The 19,738-nt window shown below is 42.3% G+C and overlaps 1 protein-coding gene across 1 annotated transcript in view; it reads right to left on the minus strand.

Moving 5' to 3' along the window:
* LOC124062406 (neural-cadherin-like) overlaps positions 1-15,019 on the minus strand; it is an 83,677-nt gene extending 68,658 nt beyond the window's left edge. The window contains exon 1 of the mRNA XM_046395151.1: positions 13,721-15,019. Coding sequence (XP_046251107.1) covers positions 13,721-14,720 — 1,000 coding nt within the window. The 5' untranslated portion in view covers positions 14,721-15,019. The remainder of the gene's footprint in view (positions 1-13,720) is intronic.
* Between the last annotated feature and the right edge of the window lie 4,719 nt (positions 15,020-19,738).

Here is a 19,738-nt window from a genome sequence, read left to right on the forward strand (position 1 = left end):
TGGGTGAACCATTGGTGTGTACCAGGGTGTGGGCCTTTTCACCATTTTACCATAACAGACAATGAAATACAACATTTTGTTCTATAGTGAGCACTAAATCAAATCAACATAGACACACACAGATATATATATAATGATAGGTGGGGTACACCCTGGACTGGTCGCCAGTCAATCTCAGGGCCAACAAACAAAGACAGACAACCGCACACACTCATACTCACACATAGGGACAATGTAGAGCAGCATGTTTTAGGGATTGTGGGAGGAAGCTGGAGAAAACCCACACAGGGAGAACATACAAACTCCACACTGAAGGGCCCAGACCCTCTTGCTGTGAGGCCACAGTCTTAACATGGGATGCAATACATATACTAATAATAATGCTTGCTTGTATGTTAGGTGGAAGGTATATGTGCCACGCCTCAATACTTACCTCATTAGGCTAATGTTTCACAAGGCCTGTGTAACAGTACTTTTTCAAAGTACAAAGTACATGAGATTTTGGGAAAGATGCTTGTTTACCACATCATGTATAGTAAGATGGAAAGAGGTCTGCAACATTCAAAGCTGGGGAAGCTGGGGAAACAGTCAGTCCAAAAAGCACCTGAACTCTGTTTGGTATATGACAATGTCAAAATTAGGTACATTCAATGAAAAAGAATATTTTAAGCTACCTGCTCTATAAATGTGATTGATTTTTAATTGTACAGTTTCCAGTTTTGGAAAATGATTTGCTTGACTTTTGTCAGAATTAAGCAAACTGTTTCCCTACAGATAGTCTGATGATTTTGGTTTCTGCTCCTGACTTTTGGCAGCAATGCGCTCATTTCCCCCCAGCTGTTCATTTAATAGTATCAAATTTGACAATAAAATTGCTGACAAGCCATCAGCATTACCAACAGTAAAACCTGCACCTTTCCCATAAAGACCCACAAAGCAGAGATCATCACCGACAAACATTAAAACACAAATAGCACAAGTCCACTCACCATTTCAGTGAATGCTAAATATACCATCAAATTCAACGAGACCCAGTGCTCCCAACAAATCAATATTAGTCCTACAGCATAATGAGGGCAGTAACATGTTGACTGTTGATGCAAGATAATTAGGTTTTCAGTTGTGTCTTAAAGAATGGTATGGGGTTTCCATTTACATTTCTTAAGGCAAGTCGGCCCTGATTGAAAATGCTTGAATGTCTTTTATCTCTTAAACAGACTTTGAAACAATCTAAAACAGCTTATTTAACTGTAAGTATTTTGTAAGATTAGTGTCAATCTGGAATTCAAAGAATCCTAACAGACACTGCAGGCAGTCGATTTGTTGTGTAAGATTAAGATCTTAAGGCTAAACATTGATTGGAAGGCCACATGAAGGCTAAAACAGGAATTAGGCTACATGGGTCCTTCTCAGTTCCATAAAAGCTGTACAGGTCAGTTTTTCTGAGCTTCTTGACCATGAAAATAAGCAAATAAATGGAGCTTTGATTTAAAATGTAATAAAAGTAAGCACAAGAATTTCTTACTACTTTACAAAAGAAACTGGGGAGGAATAACTGTACAGGTAGGTATTATTATTATTAATATTATGATACATTTACATAAGCACTACATTGGTAGTCAAGTATTGTATTTCACATCTATCTGTGATATCATACGTAATGAGATCTGGCTGCAAAGTCTGCTTTCTTGTCTCAAATTTGCGATGGAATGAATGTCACTGCTATCCAAACAGCAGCGTGAAATAATATACACTCAAGCGTATGTACAGTAGGGTGCATGGTGTACTCACCCACCCTTCCACCCACCAACCCACTTCACTATCAATGACATCGATGTGCAGCTGCACATATGCACGCACTGTCGATCAGTTCACGGCAGAGACCAGTCATTTGGAAAGGTGGCAGGGATGGTTAATCTAAATGACGCTGCAAGATGGAATATCCCAGTACAATCTCTCAGTAAAATCTAAGGCATACACATATAAATTATTGTTTGTCCTCTGCCCGCCCTGCTTTGCACCTCATCCTAGGCTTTCATTTTGCTGCCTGGAGCAGGAAACATTCGGTGAGTATGTCTCTGAAACTTGCATATACTATGTGTGCGCAGTTGTGTGTTATGCCCTGCCCACAGGAGTGGACAATATTGAAGTTTCATTGAACTGTGTGTTGCTTGTTCAGTCATGTGTGTCTGTGGGGTTTTCACGTGTGTGAAATTATATGTGCATATATAGATGTGATGTCTGTGTTGCGCGTGCTTTCATGTTTGTGTTGTTTGTGTACTAAAGTGTAACAGTAGCCTTGTTCATGTGTGTTTGAGTGTGTTTCCAGTAGAATGCAGATGAGTGACATGCTCCCATGCACCCCTCAGCTCACACTTGCCTGGGGTTCAAAGTACTAGGAGTTCCAAGAAATCCAGCAAAGCTCCAAGAAAACAAAAAATCTTTATTCCTCAAGGGTTGATGATTAACAGAGAAGTTTCCATGCAGAAGAGAAGAGAAGAGAAGAGAAGAGAAGAGAAGAGAAGAGAAGAGAAGAGAAGAGAAGAGAAGAGAAGAGAAGAGAAGAGAAGAGAAGAGAAGAGAAGAGAAGAGAAGAGGAAAATAGCAATTGATACCATGTTGCTCTCTTCCATGCCAGCCATATCAGAGGCTTTCATTTGGTCATTAGTCTCTATCAGCACCCGTCTGTTAGCGTTAGTGTGTGTCAGAGAGCTATCTTTCTCTTCCTCCCTGGTTTGATGATGGAGAGGTAATTTCAGCTATATGATTGTATGACTCTAATGATGAGGATGAGAGAGCTGAGAGCATGCGAGGGCGGGAAACAGAGAAAAACACTGTGTGTTTCTGCGTGTGCACATACAAGAGTGCACATCTGTGTCTTTTCTCCGTGTGTATACGTACACATATAAGCGTGAATGTGTGTGTGTGAACACAAGCGGGATAGGGTCCAACTTCTACCACTGTCCCCATCACTGAATGGGCTGTTAATGGAGAGTAATGAAGGAGTACTTTCATGGCAGATGTGCCCTCTCTGAAACTGTTTTAGCCCAGGATGGTAAAGCTGACCCAAGCGAGACATCAGCAGGCAAGCAGCCACTTGCTGCTCTGATATAAGCCCTCCCTGTGTTGTGGAAATTTGAATGGTTTGTTCACTAAGTTTGCCTCACACCGCTGGAAGTAAGAGTAAGTATCATTTCGACATAGCACCTAGAGTCACATTAAATGACAAAAGCCCTGGCAGTGTCAGCCAGGCCCAAAATCTGTTAGAGGGCCATCTTCTTCACTGGAGTGTGAAATTATTTTAGCTCTCTGCTCATTATAGGATTTTAAAATGCATTATAGTTAGGGCTTTTATGGTGTGCCGCTGCATTAATTCAATTTGCCCCATTCACGCTTTCTTATTATCACACTCAGTTCAAGCTACAGGAGGAGTAAGCTGCTGAGCAGTGCTCCCCAGTCTTATCTCTAAAGGATATAAACTACACTACCCAGCTCAATCAGAGCCAGCTCCATCAGGGACTGCTCCATCCATTCGTCCACTTTTCATCTGCCTTCCCCGCTTCTTTTCTCCAAATGTTGCTTCCTGTGGCGACCTCCATGTCTCTTTCCATCCTCCATCCCTTGCTCCATTTTCCATCTGAGTTGGTGATTGATGGGGGTTGTCCTCTGAGCCCTTTCGATATCTTTCCATAGAAACACGTATATAAGCAAACAAACACAAACACGCACGGCCCATGCACGGTCAGAGCTGCACATTCCCACAAACACATACGCACAGCCAAGACCAGGCAGAAGTAACAGAGGGAGCCACACAGGTTTAATAGGAAAACAAGTTACAGTGTATGGGTGAGACAGCATTAATCTATCACTGAAACCAGAACCTGGGTCTGTGTTTATTTAGCACATGGGAGAGGAAGGCAATCTGGGAACACCCTGTCAGTATCTGTTATTGTGCAAAGGTATAACAATGCGTTGAACATTGCAAATGTATTCCTGTGGAAGTACTGCAGATTATTATGGAGCAACAGTGCGAGTGTGGACCTGAGCTCTGACAGCGTTCCTCCAATGTAAACGCTGCTCTTTTGCATGAGTGCACACCAACAAAACAGCACAGGAACATGGTTCATCCATTGTCTGTACTGCACGCATGCATCTGCACAGAAGATGCTAGACACTACACTAGTCAGATGCATTAAAGTGTAACTCAGCATGTGACTGCAGTCTGGCTTATTGGTAATGGGGGAAGAGGAAGAGAGGATGAGGATAAAGTCCTCATTTAGATATCTAATCCAGTGAGCAGTCTGTACTGTGTGGACCATCATCTCCCGTCATTAACAGCATGACAGTAAGATTAAACAAGATCAATGTTTATCACCTACTGTGTGTGTGTGTGTCAAACTCCCCCACCTCATCACGATTTATCACAATATTCACTATAAGAGCTACACTAATGATGGAAATCTATGATTATATTTCACATATGTAGTAAAGGAAAACATTAACCAATTTTGATGCCCCAAATCTGTGATAATGTTTGCACGTTCACATTAGACAAACATGATCTCATAATAATATTTGGTGAAAAGTAATGCTCCATCAGTAGGATTTAGTTTTTAAATATATAGCCATCTCACACTCAATCCAAATATTAAGACAAGCCGAGTGACTCATTTGTAACTGTCAGCACATGATTATTTATGGGGCCAAACAAACATTTAGGGACAGATCAATTTAGTGTTTGACAGACACAGCCATTTCTCAGTCAGAGATATCCATCAAAACCAAGTTAACACATATTCAAACAATTAATTATTGAAATTACTTGATTAAATAGCAGCTGCAGTATTGGGCCAGAAAAAAACTGCAGTAATTATGAGTCAATAACTTGTGAAAAATGACATGCAAAACTGTGGCCAGAGTTTAAACAGCACATATGTAGTTCACACCAAGTGGAACTCAGAGAAAAATTTCCACATCCTCATTTTTTAAAGTCTTTCTCTTGCTTTCATTTTGAGGAAAAGAGGTTAGAAGAACTAAACCCTATGCGCTCAGTTCCAGGTCTTGATCCTTAATGTGCAGCAGTGGCGCATGTCCGTGTGTTTCCACAGCAAGACTGGCACTAACAACACAGCAGCAACCCTATCCCATCCTTCTCAGCACATCATAAGACTGTAGAGACCATATGGTCCGATTAGTCCACAGAATTAAGCCTGCACTGTCAAGGCAGAGAGAAAGATAGAAAGAAATAAAGAAAGCCTTGTATGTTCACTGGTTCCACTGAGAACAGACACAAATTGGTAGCTGGACCACATTTAGAGAAATAAAACCCTCACACACATGCTCCACACACACAGGCACATGAGCCAAGTTTGGAACTGACATAACAGAAATGTCCCAGTACAGATGGGAAGAATATAACAATGGCGTACAATCGTCAAAGCCAGATCACAAAACAAGAACAAAAACGATCTTATGTGTGTCCTCCTTTGTGGTGTTTAGATTCTCTCTTTATCTCACATCTCTCTCGATCTGCCGTTCTCTCACACACAAACACAGTCACAAAGTCACGTTTGAAAATATACTTATGGCTGCCCATGTAGCTTGTGCTCTCTCCTGGTTGCTCATCAGCGTTGAGAGGCACTACATTGTCTCTACATCAGAGACACCTGCTATTGTAATCAGCTATCCTCTGGCTGTGATGTCGACTTTTTAGTCTCCCTGTTTCCTGGAACTGATTAAATAAGTGAACCATGAGATGGACATCATCTTCAAACACATTTTCTAATCTGAGCTGCAATTCCCTTGCCTTCTTTATAGTCTTTTTGATCACCAGTAAAACACTAAAGTAGAAGTCTTTTTCCTCATTCTAACATTGCTTTTTGCACAGCAGTCATTTTCATCTTTTCAACAAAAGCCACACTCACCCTGTGCAAATTGGCGTCACACAATTACTGCAATTTGTGCACTTTACTGCAAAGCAAAGTTCACGGCATGTCAAAACATCTCACTGGGCAACTTGGTCAGCCATGTGATCTTTTCTCCTGCATTAAAAATCCCTTTGTTCACAGTTTATGCTGCAAAGCTTTCGAACTTGTCTATGTCCTGTGTGTTTATCAGTGCCTCCTTGGGCCACCGAGAGCAGAGCTGCAACAATTGTTATGCTCAGTTAATTGGACCTTTGGGTACAAAAGGTTGAGAATTTCAAGACCAAATAGATAAATAAGCACAAGTATTGAATTCCCACGACATATCCCGGCGCTAGCTTCAATTTTCCCTTGCTCATTCTAGTCTATAGGAGGGCTTGTCTGAAGGCTGATTCATTAGAGTGCTTCAGGACAGTTCTATCAGCCTTTCGACTCAATCACACACACCTACCTCTCCTCTTGTTTGTATACTATCAGCAACAGTCTGTCACAGCCTATTCTGCGACATCTAAATTGTTGTTTAAAGTGATGTTTTGTGACTGGGAGCAAAACAGCTCCTGGTTAATCAATAGCACAAAATCAATTTAGTTCTCTGAGGAAACACCAAAGAGAGGTGAGCCAGCATGTGAGGGTGGACCGAGACAAAAGTTTTAAATGGACAGGAGAGATGGCAGGTGTGGAGGGGGCATACAGCCAGTGATATGAAGTGTGACTGTGTTCATGTTAGCAATCACAGCAAAAGCAAAAGCAGAAAATTAAATTACATCAGCAAAACACTCAAACTCAAACCCTGAGTCTCCTGCAAAGCTGGTGTCAGCGCATCATGGAATACATTCAATAAAACAAAACCTTCTCGGTTGTTGATAAGATCTTTGTGCAGTGTGCAAGTCAGGCTCATTTATCACACAGGTACACACCAGGTTGCACAGAGGCATTCTGGGAATCTTAGCTGTTGGAGGTCAGTGAGACATTTACCTGACAGTGCCTGCCTCCGTGCAATGTCTGGAGCTGACAATGTCTGTGGTAATGGGCATCAATAATGCAGACCCTTAGCAGATAAAAACTCCCTGTTGCCTTGACTGTCCTCACAGCAGCACTCACATCTCCAACTACACATGTCACACAACAAACTTGCGTCATTTATGTGGGTCCAGTGTTCTAGGGTCTCTGCCGTAATGAGATATGCATTGCCAGTTGATATAGAGTGATAGGCATAAGCACAGAAACTTATTCCACATATTCTGCTCTATAATTATGTTTTTTATTTAAATAACTTATTCTTTTCTGGCATCTACAGAGCCCAGGAATGGCCATAAAGTGAAAAGGAAGATATTGAGGCCAAGTTTTACCGCATCATGCTTTTTGAAACACTATTGCACACACATAATGCAATACAATTAGTTCTCATGTTTTGATAAATTCACCCCTATGTTTTTATTAATTGGTGTGCAAGAGATAAGCGCAGAAAGCCAGCACAACAGGATGGCTTGATTATTAGAGAGATGAGTTATGGGAAGTGTCAATTGTGCAGGACTGAAGCCCTATTTGAGATAAAAGTGTGAGTCAAGCACAGAAGTTATATTCATACGTTGTTCTCATGGCTGGTTTGTAAAACAAACAGCCAGTGGTGGTGCGGACACAGCAGACTGTTAGCAGCAGTTTACATGGTAAACACACTGATTTCTCTGGCTGGTCCCTCCTGCACCGGCGACTCCTGCTCCTCTTGGAGTCACTCCTTCTCTGGAGCTGTTCTTCGCTGCCGGAGTATTTCCACACTAAGCAGAGCAAATAGGACAGGTGTGTGCAGGGTGGACTGCTGCCAGGCAGCCTCTCCACACAAAGCGAGCTTGGAGAAACAATAGACGCAGTGAGAACTACTTGATTTCGGCACCAGCAGCGAGTTTGTTTAGAGAGTGGACCAGAGAGGGAAGACTCACCAGGGAGGATGGCAACACACTTCCAGTCTGCTGGAGAAGGAGGCAAAGAAGTTCTCGGTGTAGTGTCTTACAAACCAACCACAAGAAAAACAAATACACAACCAGAGCTACTGCCTCAAAACAATATACATTAACATTTTGATGGTTTCAACATGAATATTTCCCATCATTCAACACTGTGATAAACAATGTTGTTCTGTTGTGCTGGCTCTCTGCATTGCATTCACATATGTGTGTATGTGTGTGTATGTGTTTGTGTCTGTGTGTGTATGTGTGTGTTATATATGCCCCCAAATCAATCAAAACAAGGAGCTGTACCTTGTGTGCATGAACCAACAGCATTTGAGCACTCAGTGTAGTAAAACTTGACTTGTGTGTTTATGTGTTTTTCTTCCCCCTTCCCCTCTTCTAGTTGTTCTGATAGTAGGAATCCACCAATTTGATCTGGTGTCAGGGTTGAAACTGACCGCATTAAGCGGATGAGTTGTGACCATTTCTCATTAAAAGCAGTTTCCTTCATTCTCATTATAATGTCATGGCAACATTTAATCTTTCTGCTGTCAGTTATAGTCATTAACTTTTTAGTGCCACAGCAAACCCTGGAAAGAGTCCTCTGAAGACAGAGGAAAGAATAAGTCGACTCAGGAAATTCCCAATAACAGCATATGTCTATGTTCCAGAAACCACTAGCTGTTGTAAGAGGGTTTTGGAGGGCACAGTCAAATGATTGTCATGTTGCTGATGGGGATGTCTGATCAGATTAGAAAAAGCTTCTGAAGGGCAACTTATTTTGTTATTTAATTTGGAGGAGTAGTTGAAGAATCCCCAGGGTGTGTTACCTTACTTAAAAATGATTCGGCTAAGTTCCAAGTTTAAGAGATCACTATTGGCAGAAATTGCTTTGGGAGACAACAAACAATATCCTGTCTATCTATGTCTGTATCTTTTGCTTTCTCTCTGCATGCCATTCCCAAGGGCAGGTCATACTTTTCTTTTCATCTTTTCTCCATTTGCCCTGCAAACAATCTTTAGACAAATACAATCACACATTGCCCTTTTCACAGCTGTACAGTACCATAAGCCCCCACCCCCTGTGCCCTGTAGCTACCATTCTGCACTACAGGCTAGAGTACATGCACACCTCATTCCCCTCCTGCCAGCCCAATACTTTCTCACTTCTGCCCTCTAACCATCTGACAGTTATGTTTCACCAAGCTGACCTCATCATCAGTACAGTACAACTCCCTGCCTCTGATCTGGCTGCCCTTTGCTTATCTTCAGTTGAGCTTATAGGCAGACGGGAAAAAGACTCACGCAGGCATGAGTTTCTACATTCCCTCCATGTTTTTGTGCATCTATCCTTCCAAGCCTTTCTCAGTCCAACTCAAGTTTTTCACCTTTGCCTAACTTAACCTTCTTGATCTTAAAGCTGTGCTTTTTGACCATGCTCCCAGCATTACAGCATGTACTGACCTTTCTGTGTCCCTGACAGTGTTGACTTGCATCCCATTTAAATATCACTTATACATGTGCAGGAGAGCTACTTTTCTTCCTCTCCCTGCTCTTGTTGTCTCTGCTTAATCCCATCTTCAAAAAAAAAAACTGTAGCAAACACACTCCCCTTCCCTCCTACATGGCATCAGATACATGCTAAGACTGTAGAGAAGAGAGGACTGCAGGGATGTTGCATAGGCACATTCATTTGATATCTGAGAGACCACAGAGAAGAAATCAAGTGCTGCAGGCATATTACAGCTTCACAGCATGTCAACAGAAACAACAGATCTGAGAATCTCTGCTGCAGGGTCTCTGAAAGGACAATCATAACATTTAGCACAGGAAGAGACCGATGCACAAGCGAATTTACACAATTAGACATGTACATGAAATAAAATCCTCATGCATATGCACATGCATCCACAAGCATGCTTGCAATCACACAAAAATAAAGCATAATAATCACCACAAGCATTGTTTTTTTAATAACATTAAATAAATGCAAACAGCTTTTTATGAAATTGTTTTCTACTTAAATAAACAGCCCCACAGTCACAAATTACAAATAAAAATGAGATTAGGTCTCTTCTCAATTCATTTCACATCACAAAGGGAATATGCAAATGTAACGGGGAGGAAAAAGCACATATGAAAGGGGAAATTGGATTAAAGACAGCATGAGGCATGCGAGATGCTGACTGTGAGACAGAGACAGGAAGAGGGAGGAGGACGGAGAGACCGAGAGAGAGCAGAAGATCCCCAGACGAAACAGGCTGAGAAGAGGTTATTGCCACCCTACCCACTGATACCTAAAGGAGAGGGAGAAACCACTCCAATCCCCACCTCCAGTCCAACTCACAAAGGACTGCACCACTCGTTCGATACTCCTCTAAAACCGTCAAATACCATTAACAGACTCCTACTCAAGTGCAAAGAAAAAGATTCTTCGGGTGGGACTACCAAAAGCGAAAATTCCAAATCTGCACTGACGTCCTCTGTGGGCCAGCAAAAATCCTTTACAGGAAGAGCTGTAGAGGTCCCTCAATGCCTCTCCTCAAAACAATACCGCACAACCAGTTTCTGTGAGTCATGAGTCATGGCCTACTTCCACTGCTTTTACCTTGTTTTTTTCCCCCTTATACTGCTGGTTTGATACACAGAGTTTATGTCAGAAAAATATCCCTTCATTGTTTTCTCTAGGGATTTTTGGTATACTGAATATAAGAAAAAGGTATAAAGTAAATATTCCTTCAACATTGGCAGGGGATCTAGTCAAGGAGGAAAGAGGAAAGCTTTCATGAGGCCCTGAACAAGAACAAACTCCTTAGGCAAACAAGGTGATACCACTAAGTCAGATGCATCAGAGTGGGAGAAACGGTGTCAGAGCTTTTCAGGGGGTCCTGAAATGCTTCCATTTACATGCAGTAAAAAGCTAATCTTAATGTCTAAAATTAATGTTCCAAACATATACTCCTGTGATAAGTTACACAACCTAATTTTCTTGTTATATTAAAGAAAGTTTTGGGCCAAGTATAATTAAAAGAGAGGAAATTAAGTGAAAATGTTTGTTTTGTTTTTGCAAAAGAGAAAGTAATTTCTAACTGTGGGGGTGTAATTAAAAAGTAAGTGGCGTGATGAATCAAAGCTCCGTGGTGGTAGCATGTAATATAAGAATATTACTTCAGAAATGAGTACGGGTAAAGAAAAATGCCAAAGTGGTTAAACAATTTTGTTGTTCACACTGAGCAGAGATATGTGACAATAAACAGCATGATGATCACAACCATGACTGATAAATTTAATTATATTCATGATTATGTGAAGAAATCATATTTTGCTGTATGTAAGCCTGTATAACGTTTTTATAAATATTTGACAAACTGTACATTTCCTGGGTCAAGAGCAGAAAAACTACTCTGGCACTGCATTCTCTGTCCTGATAATCAAACATTTTGATGGCATATTTAGCACACCAGGACCTTATTATCCAATATTTATTCAAATAAAAACCATTTAACACTCTTTTTGATGACTACAACAGACTACAAAGACAGCTCTGTGTTCAAACATGTCACGTCCTGGAGCTGTGGGGGGGGGGGGGGGGCAGAGGATGAGTTTTTGGCAAACACGTTTTCTTTCAGGTAAGTAAGTCAATAAGGATGGACCCCATACTGAGAGTAATCCAGCACTGCTGTTCCATCTCCGCCTTATCTGCAGTGTGCCAGAATAATTTATCTGAGATATCTAAGTGTCAAACTAGACTTTTTAATCTCCAAATAACTGCTCTTCTGATGGCTCTAATCACAATGCTGTACCCACAGAAAATGTATTAACATAAGAAAGCCTCACATCAGTGCGATTAGCATTTTGTGCCCAAAATTAACCAGTTAATGAACACATTCGCAGCACATTTATTACGTCTGTATTCACCAGTCTGTAAGCACATGTGTTTTTTCCCCACAGAGACTCGAATGAACAAGTACACGAGTGAAAATCAGTCACTTAGGTATCCATTTACATATAGGAGAGAAGCGTTAGTGTTGTCCAAGAAGAGGATCATTAGTATTGGTACATCTGTGTTAGAATGAAGGTGGCAGGATGACTCAACAACTAAAGAGAATCAATGTATAGTACAGATAGTACAGGTAGTACTAGTACTGTTGTAACTGTATCTGAGACTTTCTGAAGTCTCTGTGGGGCTGGATTGTATCAGAGTGTGTCCCTATCATTTTTTCCAGCCAATTCATGTGAATAATGTATTAAATAGTTCCAAGGTTAGCACTGAGTGCTGCTGACTTGAACATTGTTTGACCTGTGGGTAGACTGTTGCCTGACAGTGTTTACTGTTAGACATTCAGCGGCATGGACAGCACTGTGTTCATTGTAGTGAAGCGAGGAGAGACCACGCAACACGTGAATTCTTATCAAAACTATTGTTATTGCTCTAGCGGTTAATTTTGACTATGCAGTCTCACACTTGCACACAAGCAAAAAACCTACAGACAGGCACACTCATCCTTCTCTTTGTCTCTAATGACTGTCTAATGTATTGCAACACCAGAGCAAAACCCACATGCAACGGTAAGAAGCGAATTCACGTGGGAGATTAGGTTAAATCTCTGAAAATCATTTTCAAAAGCATCTAAAATGGACTCACAGAGATGTATACGCAAGGACTGGGAATGAGACAAGCAGAAGAAAGGCCTGTCCGCCCAGACTCCTGTCAGGATTCTGTCTGGAAAGCTGTAGTCACAGGATAAAGAACATGCTATGCCTTTGATCAGGAGAGGAGAATTTTGCAGGTGAGAGAGATAACATGGAGGAAGGTATCTGAATATCTGTCAGGCTAGAGCGGCTTATTTCTGTTATGCATCTGTGGAAGAAAAAAAATCAGAATTCTGACTATTTTTGCTCTCTCTGAAAATCCTCCAGACGCCCCTTTGCAAGAATGTGTCCCAATCAGGCATGCAATTACAATCTAGAACATGCTGTGCAATGTAACAGCAGCAGGCAATTCAAATGAAAACAGTGCACGCTGTTTCCTGCGCACTATGTAGCTCAATTACAAAGCAAATCATTTTGATTCCTTGTTTCTGTTGTTGTCGTCGCTGTTTTTAAGCACCAAGTCTCACTTTCAGAGGAGCAAAACAAAAACTTAGAACAACTGAAACACACGAGTTTCACCTTTCTTCCAAGAATTTGATAGGTTGACTGACTGAGGCAGTGCTGCTTCAAATCCCAGGGACCAGAGAGTGAGTGAGGGGAGGATTAGAGGAGCAATGCCAGTAGATGAGAGAGACAGAGAGAGTGGGGGGGTCGGAGTGGTTTGCCACTCTGCAAGGATTAGCTCTGAAAACAACTTCACAGTCACAAACTGTGTCAATCATGACATCATAATTCATCCACAATTAAATATGAACTGAAAAACCAAACTTCTCCTCTCTACAAATGAGCTTGTAATATTTCAGCATTTGAATTTACATATATTTTGCATAAGAAAAAAATGGGATAAGAAACACCTCAAAAAAAAAAAAAAAAATCAACTGCACGCGGAGCTCGTATTTCAGGTACGTGGCTGGGTAGATGATAATGAGGCACCTGTGGAATGATCCCATGCTGCAGCTACACTGACAGCCTTGTACGGGTATGACGGATGTGATGGATATGTCAGGCCTGTTGAGGGGCTCCACTGATGAAGGGTGAGGTGTCCAGATGGCAGCACAGTTTTAACATGTGCATGCAATGTGGAGCACTCCACTAAAATAGGGCATCATCACCACAATGCAAATAATTCCCGGGACGGGGGGATGGGGATACATGACTTAACTTAAGTGCAGATTAATGGAGGAATATTCTACACACCTCGTTTATCCTGAATCTTAACAGTGAGCTCCACGAAAGGCTCTGTCTCCCTATCCAGCCTCTTGGTTATCGTGATATCTCCACTGTCGCGCCCCACAGTAATCGGTGAGCTCTCGGACTCCGGGTAAACCAACTCGTAGGTTGCTGATTGAAACCTGGTGGGACTCAGGCTCGTTATGACTGAGCCGATGCTGGCATCTTCAGACACGTTGAGGGAAACCACCGCGCTGGGGTCAAGTAATGCCCTGGGCGAGCGTCCTGCCCTCCCTGGCACCGCTAATAGAGCAGGACGCGTCGCCCACCGCTGTGGCGCAATAGTAACAACTAAACCTTTACTGGTCAGAGGGGGCCATCCGTGGTCTCTGGCAAAAACACTGAATTTGACTTGGGATGGGAGCCCCAGGATGGAGTCAACCAGCAAAACTTCACCCGTTTTCGGGACCACATAGAAACTGCCGTTTTTAGGGATGGAACTGTATGTCAACTGCGCGTTGTTGCCGCTGTCTGCGTCGACAGCCTGCAGCCTGTAAACCACACTGCGAAGAGCTGTAGTGTCATCTAAAGTTATGTGGACGGTGTCTGCACTGCGAAAAGTCGGTTCGTGATCGTTGGTGTCCAGAACGTCCACTTTTACCGAGGCAACCTCGAAGACGACAGTCTCCGACACGCAGATCTGGCAACACAGAGCCACGCTCAGCAGGTATTCTGAGCGAGCCTCTCTGTCTAAGACCCTGGAAGTTTTAAGCAATAGATTTCCCCGCTTGTGGTGGGCGAAGGCTCGGAAATCTTCGCTGCCGTTTCCATACAGTTTGAAGTGCATCCCGGAGACTGGGCACCATTTTTGCGCGTTGATGCGCCTCGCTGGAATGCTCAGTCCGTTTACTTTAGAAGCCGTCGGAGAGTTCTCAAAAACATGCCCGTGAAAGAAAGGCAGTCGCTCCTGTGTTTGATATCCAGCAGCGGGCGTCAGAAGGCAGCATAGCAAAAAATACCTAATCATGTTTGTGGCAAGTTATTTACCTCCAAGCGACTCAAGGAGTTGGTGGAAAATTTTAAAAACGAACACAGAAACACTTGAAAACCGTTTCCTTCATAGTTATCCACGATGCAATCCTTCCAGTGGACCCCTCTGAACTTAAAGATTTTTCATCCTGGGATATCCGTCACTTGGTCTCATGAAGCACGTCAGTGTGCAGGCAGTGCACAGCGCTGCAGGCAGCTGGTTGTAGTCGTTCCCAGCGTTCAGCACCAGAGCACCGGACAGCGCCAAGCGCGGGGGCGGGGCGGCGCACGGGGATGGAGTGAACCCCACCCTGTGTGACGGTCAGGAGGTTCTCCGCCTCAAATCTCTACAAGCCCGCTGAGCCTGTGCACAAGGAGCAAAAGCTACCCAGCTGTGTCACACAGTGTGACACAAATCCGCTCTCAGCGTAAAGAAGTGGTAATAGAGAGAAAATCACTCATCCTTCCAGTCCAGAGAAAGTGGAGCGAACACAAACGCTCCCTTTCCCATTGGCGCTTTGTCTGGGAACCAACCAGTAGTGGCTCCAGTGAAGCACGAAGAGCTGCCTTGCTCATGAACACTTCTGCAGTTGGAGGTGGTGGGTTCAGGTCCTCAAGTCCCCCCTAAACTTAAGGTTATGACACAGTGTACTGCATTTCTGCAGTCACGCGTTCACCTTTTATCTATAGCTGTAAGAAACTATGGAAGACTAGAAAACGCTTCAATATAAATGCAAATGCCTGGATCTGGGCTGTTAAACTGTGCAAACACGATGATTTAACACAGCTTGCGCTGCTTAGTTCCACGCGTCTTTACAACCAGAGTTATATGCACACAAGAGTTCAGTTTGCTGTCATCACCCTGATTGCTCTTTCTTTCCCTTCTCACTCTGCTCGCATGCCAAGCACCTAAAGTTAAGGTTAACCGATCATGGGCCTTGACGATTATTGGAACCGATATTCGATATCTGTGTTTTCTTTGTCTGATAAAATTCTTTTGAAATGAATTTTTTAAAAATATCGTGGAAAAAAAGTGAAATATTTGAAAAATGTTGTGGAGTGGAAGCAGTAGAAAATGAAAATACTCAAGTAGAGTACAAGCGGGAGTAAATTGTACTTAAACCCGCAGTGTAGAGCTTTTGTCTCCCCCTTCTGGCAGTGAGCATAATTACACAAACACTGTCGACGTATTTAACACTCCACAGCTTCTACCATACTCCTAGCTGCTGCAGCCTACTCCACCTCTCCATCTGTATGGACAATCTCCACTTCTGGTCTGGAAAACAAATCCGAAGCTAAAACATATCGCTACAATGTGCACCATCACAGAAATTCTCCACAGATGTCAGACTGAAAAGCTCCAATATACTTTATTTATCTGACAGTGACAGACTTAATCAGCATTGTGTGAACTCATTTGGCTAGAGCTCAAATGTAGCAGATGCACATTTATATGAAAAAAGGTCTTGCATTCCAGATTTAAGTGCAGCACTTGATCAAATTGTACTTAAGTTACATTCCATCACTTGTCATTCTAAATGTTGAGATAAAGATTCTCACTTTTCTACAAATGTATACCAGCATCGGTTATCTATCTCCTTGATTATAATTAATGTGTATTGCACCATCCCCAGAAAAAAATCACCAGTGAATCCCTACCCAGAGCACTAACAGTCTAATCAGTCTGTGGCTATTGCCAGTTCCCACTGAATGCACACTTCCAATTTCCTTCACCTCTCCAAATTTGACATGTCCAAAGACTAAATATTACACGAGCCAGAGGGCCGTGAATTGTCAAAAGGAAAGAAAATAATGGGCTAGAGAGCATTGTACACTCGATTGAGTTTGTCTCCCGTGTCATATCAACCTTTACTTCAGCTTGCATGGATCAATATTCATATGCATTGGTGGTGTGATGTTGCTCTGCTTATACATCTGTATTCAGTTTGAAAATTCATCAGAGAGGCTGCTGAAAGATCCTTATCAATATGAAACCACAATCCATCATGGCAATTTTAGACGAATTCACTCTCAGTAAACTGTTCTTTTCAGGCAATAACTCTGCTAACTGGCAGCGAGCCCCCAGACAATTTGGAATCACAGCCTGCAGCTGGAGCACAAAACTCATATTGGTTGATCGCTGTATTCTTTTTACGTGGCACAAACTGTGGGCCGTGTCACCAGGACACATGAGTTGTCCCACACTCCCTGGTGTTTTTACAATTCTGACCTGAGGGGGGGTGGGAGGCCTTCCGAAATGCGTGCATCAAAATAACCTCAGACCAAAATATGACAGGAAGCCGATCGATGACCTCAAGCAATATCACTGGTACTGTCACTTAAGGTGAAATTGTGATATCTAAAATAGACACTGTCTGAGAGGACCCAGTACTCTCTGTTCTGCTCTGTAACTTCCCTTTGAACTTCCTAAGTGCTTCATGAATACAAATCAAATCCTGTCTTTTATCATGTTGTCTCACATGGTGAAATTCACCGTGACTGCCAGCATGGGAGATAGCTGTAGCAAAGGCTAATTCAATCACAGAGACCCAGGCCAGAGTGTGAGGGATAGTTTACTTGAGGGTTGCAGCAGTTATCTACTGAGATGAAAAGCCAACATGGACCACATAAAAACAACAAAGCAGTAATGAAGAAAAAAAAATTATGAAACGGTCTCATCATCCCTCTTCTTCAACAGATAACTGAAAGCTGCAGGGCATTTGGGGGAGGGGTCACGCTGGAGAAAGCAGCCGATGAACATTAGAAAGCTTCATGCTTACTTAATGAATAATTGAGCAAACCCATTCCCTTCAATCAAATAGAGGCAGATGTAGCTTCTGAAGGCAAAGGTTGTAGCCTTGTAACATTTAAAGAAGTACCTTTGCTTCTGTGCTCCTCAGAGACCAGGGATGGTGAGACTGGGGGGGGGGGTGGAGGTCCCATAATGTTACTTCTATGTTCTGTAAATTGCAGGTTGGCTATTATTCTTCCTGGAAGGCAGGAAGAAGCAGGAATAAAGAACAAAAAACAAGAAATGATGGAAGCTGGTATGAAGACGCACTAGCATCAGTTAGTAGGTAGTTTTTGCTACAGAGTGACTAGTGTGTTTAAAATGTTGTAGAAATACTCTGCTCTGCACAAGTCAGTGACATAATTGTCAGAAACAAGGAGTTTGTTGTTTTAAAGTGACAGGACGATTGAAATGGACGACGAAGCATCCAGCTCTCTGGTTTTATTTATCTGTGAAGCATTTATGGAAAACCTATACCCCACGTTCCCCTGGAGAAGCTGCAAAGAGCTTTTTTGGAAACACCATAACACCCAACTGGAGGAGCAGCTATGTAGTGCCCTGTTCCTGTGTATATGGGCCCTTCGGGACATTTTCCTTCATCAAAACCTGAGGGCAAAAAGAAGTTTCATGAACGGGATAAATATAAAGACATTTCCTTCTTGTATTAGGTACGGCTAATTAGATCTGATCTGTGATCCCCTTAAGGCTCCTACCGCTGTAGTATTTAAGCGGTGCTGTAGAAACCATAACTGTTTATTAATAGAGGTATTAATAATGGAGCAACGTGTGCCAAACAATTCAGAATTCAACTTCACCCATAATAATGCAGAGGAGACACCATCAGCTTTCGAAAATGTCAGTAATGCAGATAAAAGCAACAAAATCAAATCCTCTAGTTATTGAGCGTCTCTTTAGCCTTTTTACTTAGAATGCCACAAAAAAGCTGGCTTTTGTTCAGTAAAAGACTCAGCAAATAGGCCTACCACAGAAATGAGAACAACAGCAGCCACACTGAAGGAAAAAAGCCAAAAATAATTTAATGATTAATACATAGCCTATTGTTTTGATGGAAACAAAACACACAACTTCACGGCCACATCTTGTCTGAAGAGAGCTGTTATTATAGTTGTGTTAAGGTTAGTGGAGCGCGGGGCTGCCTCAGCAATTAGCACCCTAAGAAGAAGAATCATTGATTTGAACAATATCCCGTTTTAGCCCCGAACAATCATGACTTCCTATTAGCACATTTAAAAGATATCTCACTCACATCATCAAAAGACACAGGAGACAGTCACTGGAAAAAAAAGAAAGAAGAAAATGAAAATTAGCACAGCTCAGTGTCCCCCGTTGCTCTGCCTAACTGAGAGGTGAGCTTGATGAAAGATGCAATGATGATGTTCTCCTTGAAATGCAGTTTAAAGAGTGAGAACATTACCTCAGATGCAAAATGGGTCTCCCCAGTTCTTCTTTTCTCAGTTAATTATCCCAGCACGACCCAGCAATTAGGCAGGTTTCTATTACTCGACCAGTTCAAGGCTATGAACTAATAGTGTAAATTCAATAATGTGCTATTTATGAGGCTGAGAGGATTAAGAGGGACCCACTGGGGAAAATATTAGAAAAATTACTGAAGGCTTCCCAAGCCGAATAACAATTTTTCTTCAGTCGTGGTGGCCCTGCAGCATCTCAGGTACAAGACCAGAACAAAAGACGCCTCCACCTGCATTAACCAGTGTTAGACCACTGGATCCAACTGTCACAAACCTCAATGTCTGGTCCTCTTCAACCTCTTTTTTTATTTTTGCAAATCAGTGAGAGCTGTCGGTGATGACTCAGTGTCACAGATTAAAATAGATCAGTCATATTCCTCTCTGTCTCAAAAACACACTCAGTCATGCCTCGCTCTTCTCTTCTTATTTTTTCATGTTCTGTGACCGCTCTTTTCTGCCAGGGTACATTGTTAAGTGGCCTCTATTTATCTATTTTTTTATACTCACATATCATACAGTATGGCCTTCCAATTAAGATAAATAAAGATCCCTTTTACAGGCAGAGGTACCCTGCGGTTCATCATCAGGGATGTGTGTGTGTGTGTTTGGTGGTGGAGGGGCTCTGTGCAGTTGTTTTCCGGCGGTAGAACCAATCATTTAAAGAATAATGAGGGCGTTTAAAGCAGGTTCCAGGAATATAAATTTCATACTGCCTGCTTCAGAATATGAGTTTGT

Source organism: Scatophagus argus, chromosome 7 (assembly GCF_020382885.2).
Source record: "Scatophagus argus isolate fScaArg1 chromosome 7, fScaArg1.pri, whole genome shotgun sequence".
Lineage (NCBI taxonomy): Eukaryota > Metazoa > Chordata > Actinopteri > Scatophagidae > Scatophagus > Scatophagus argus.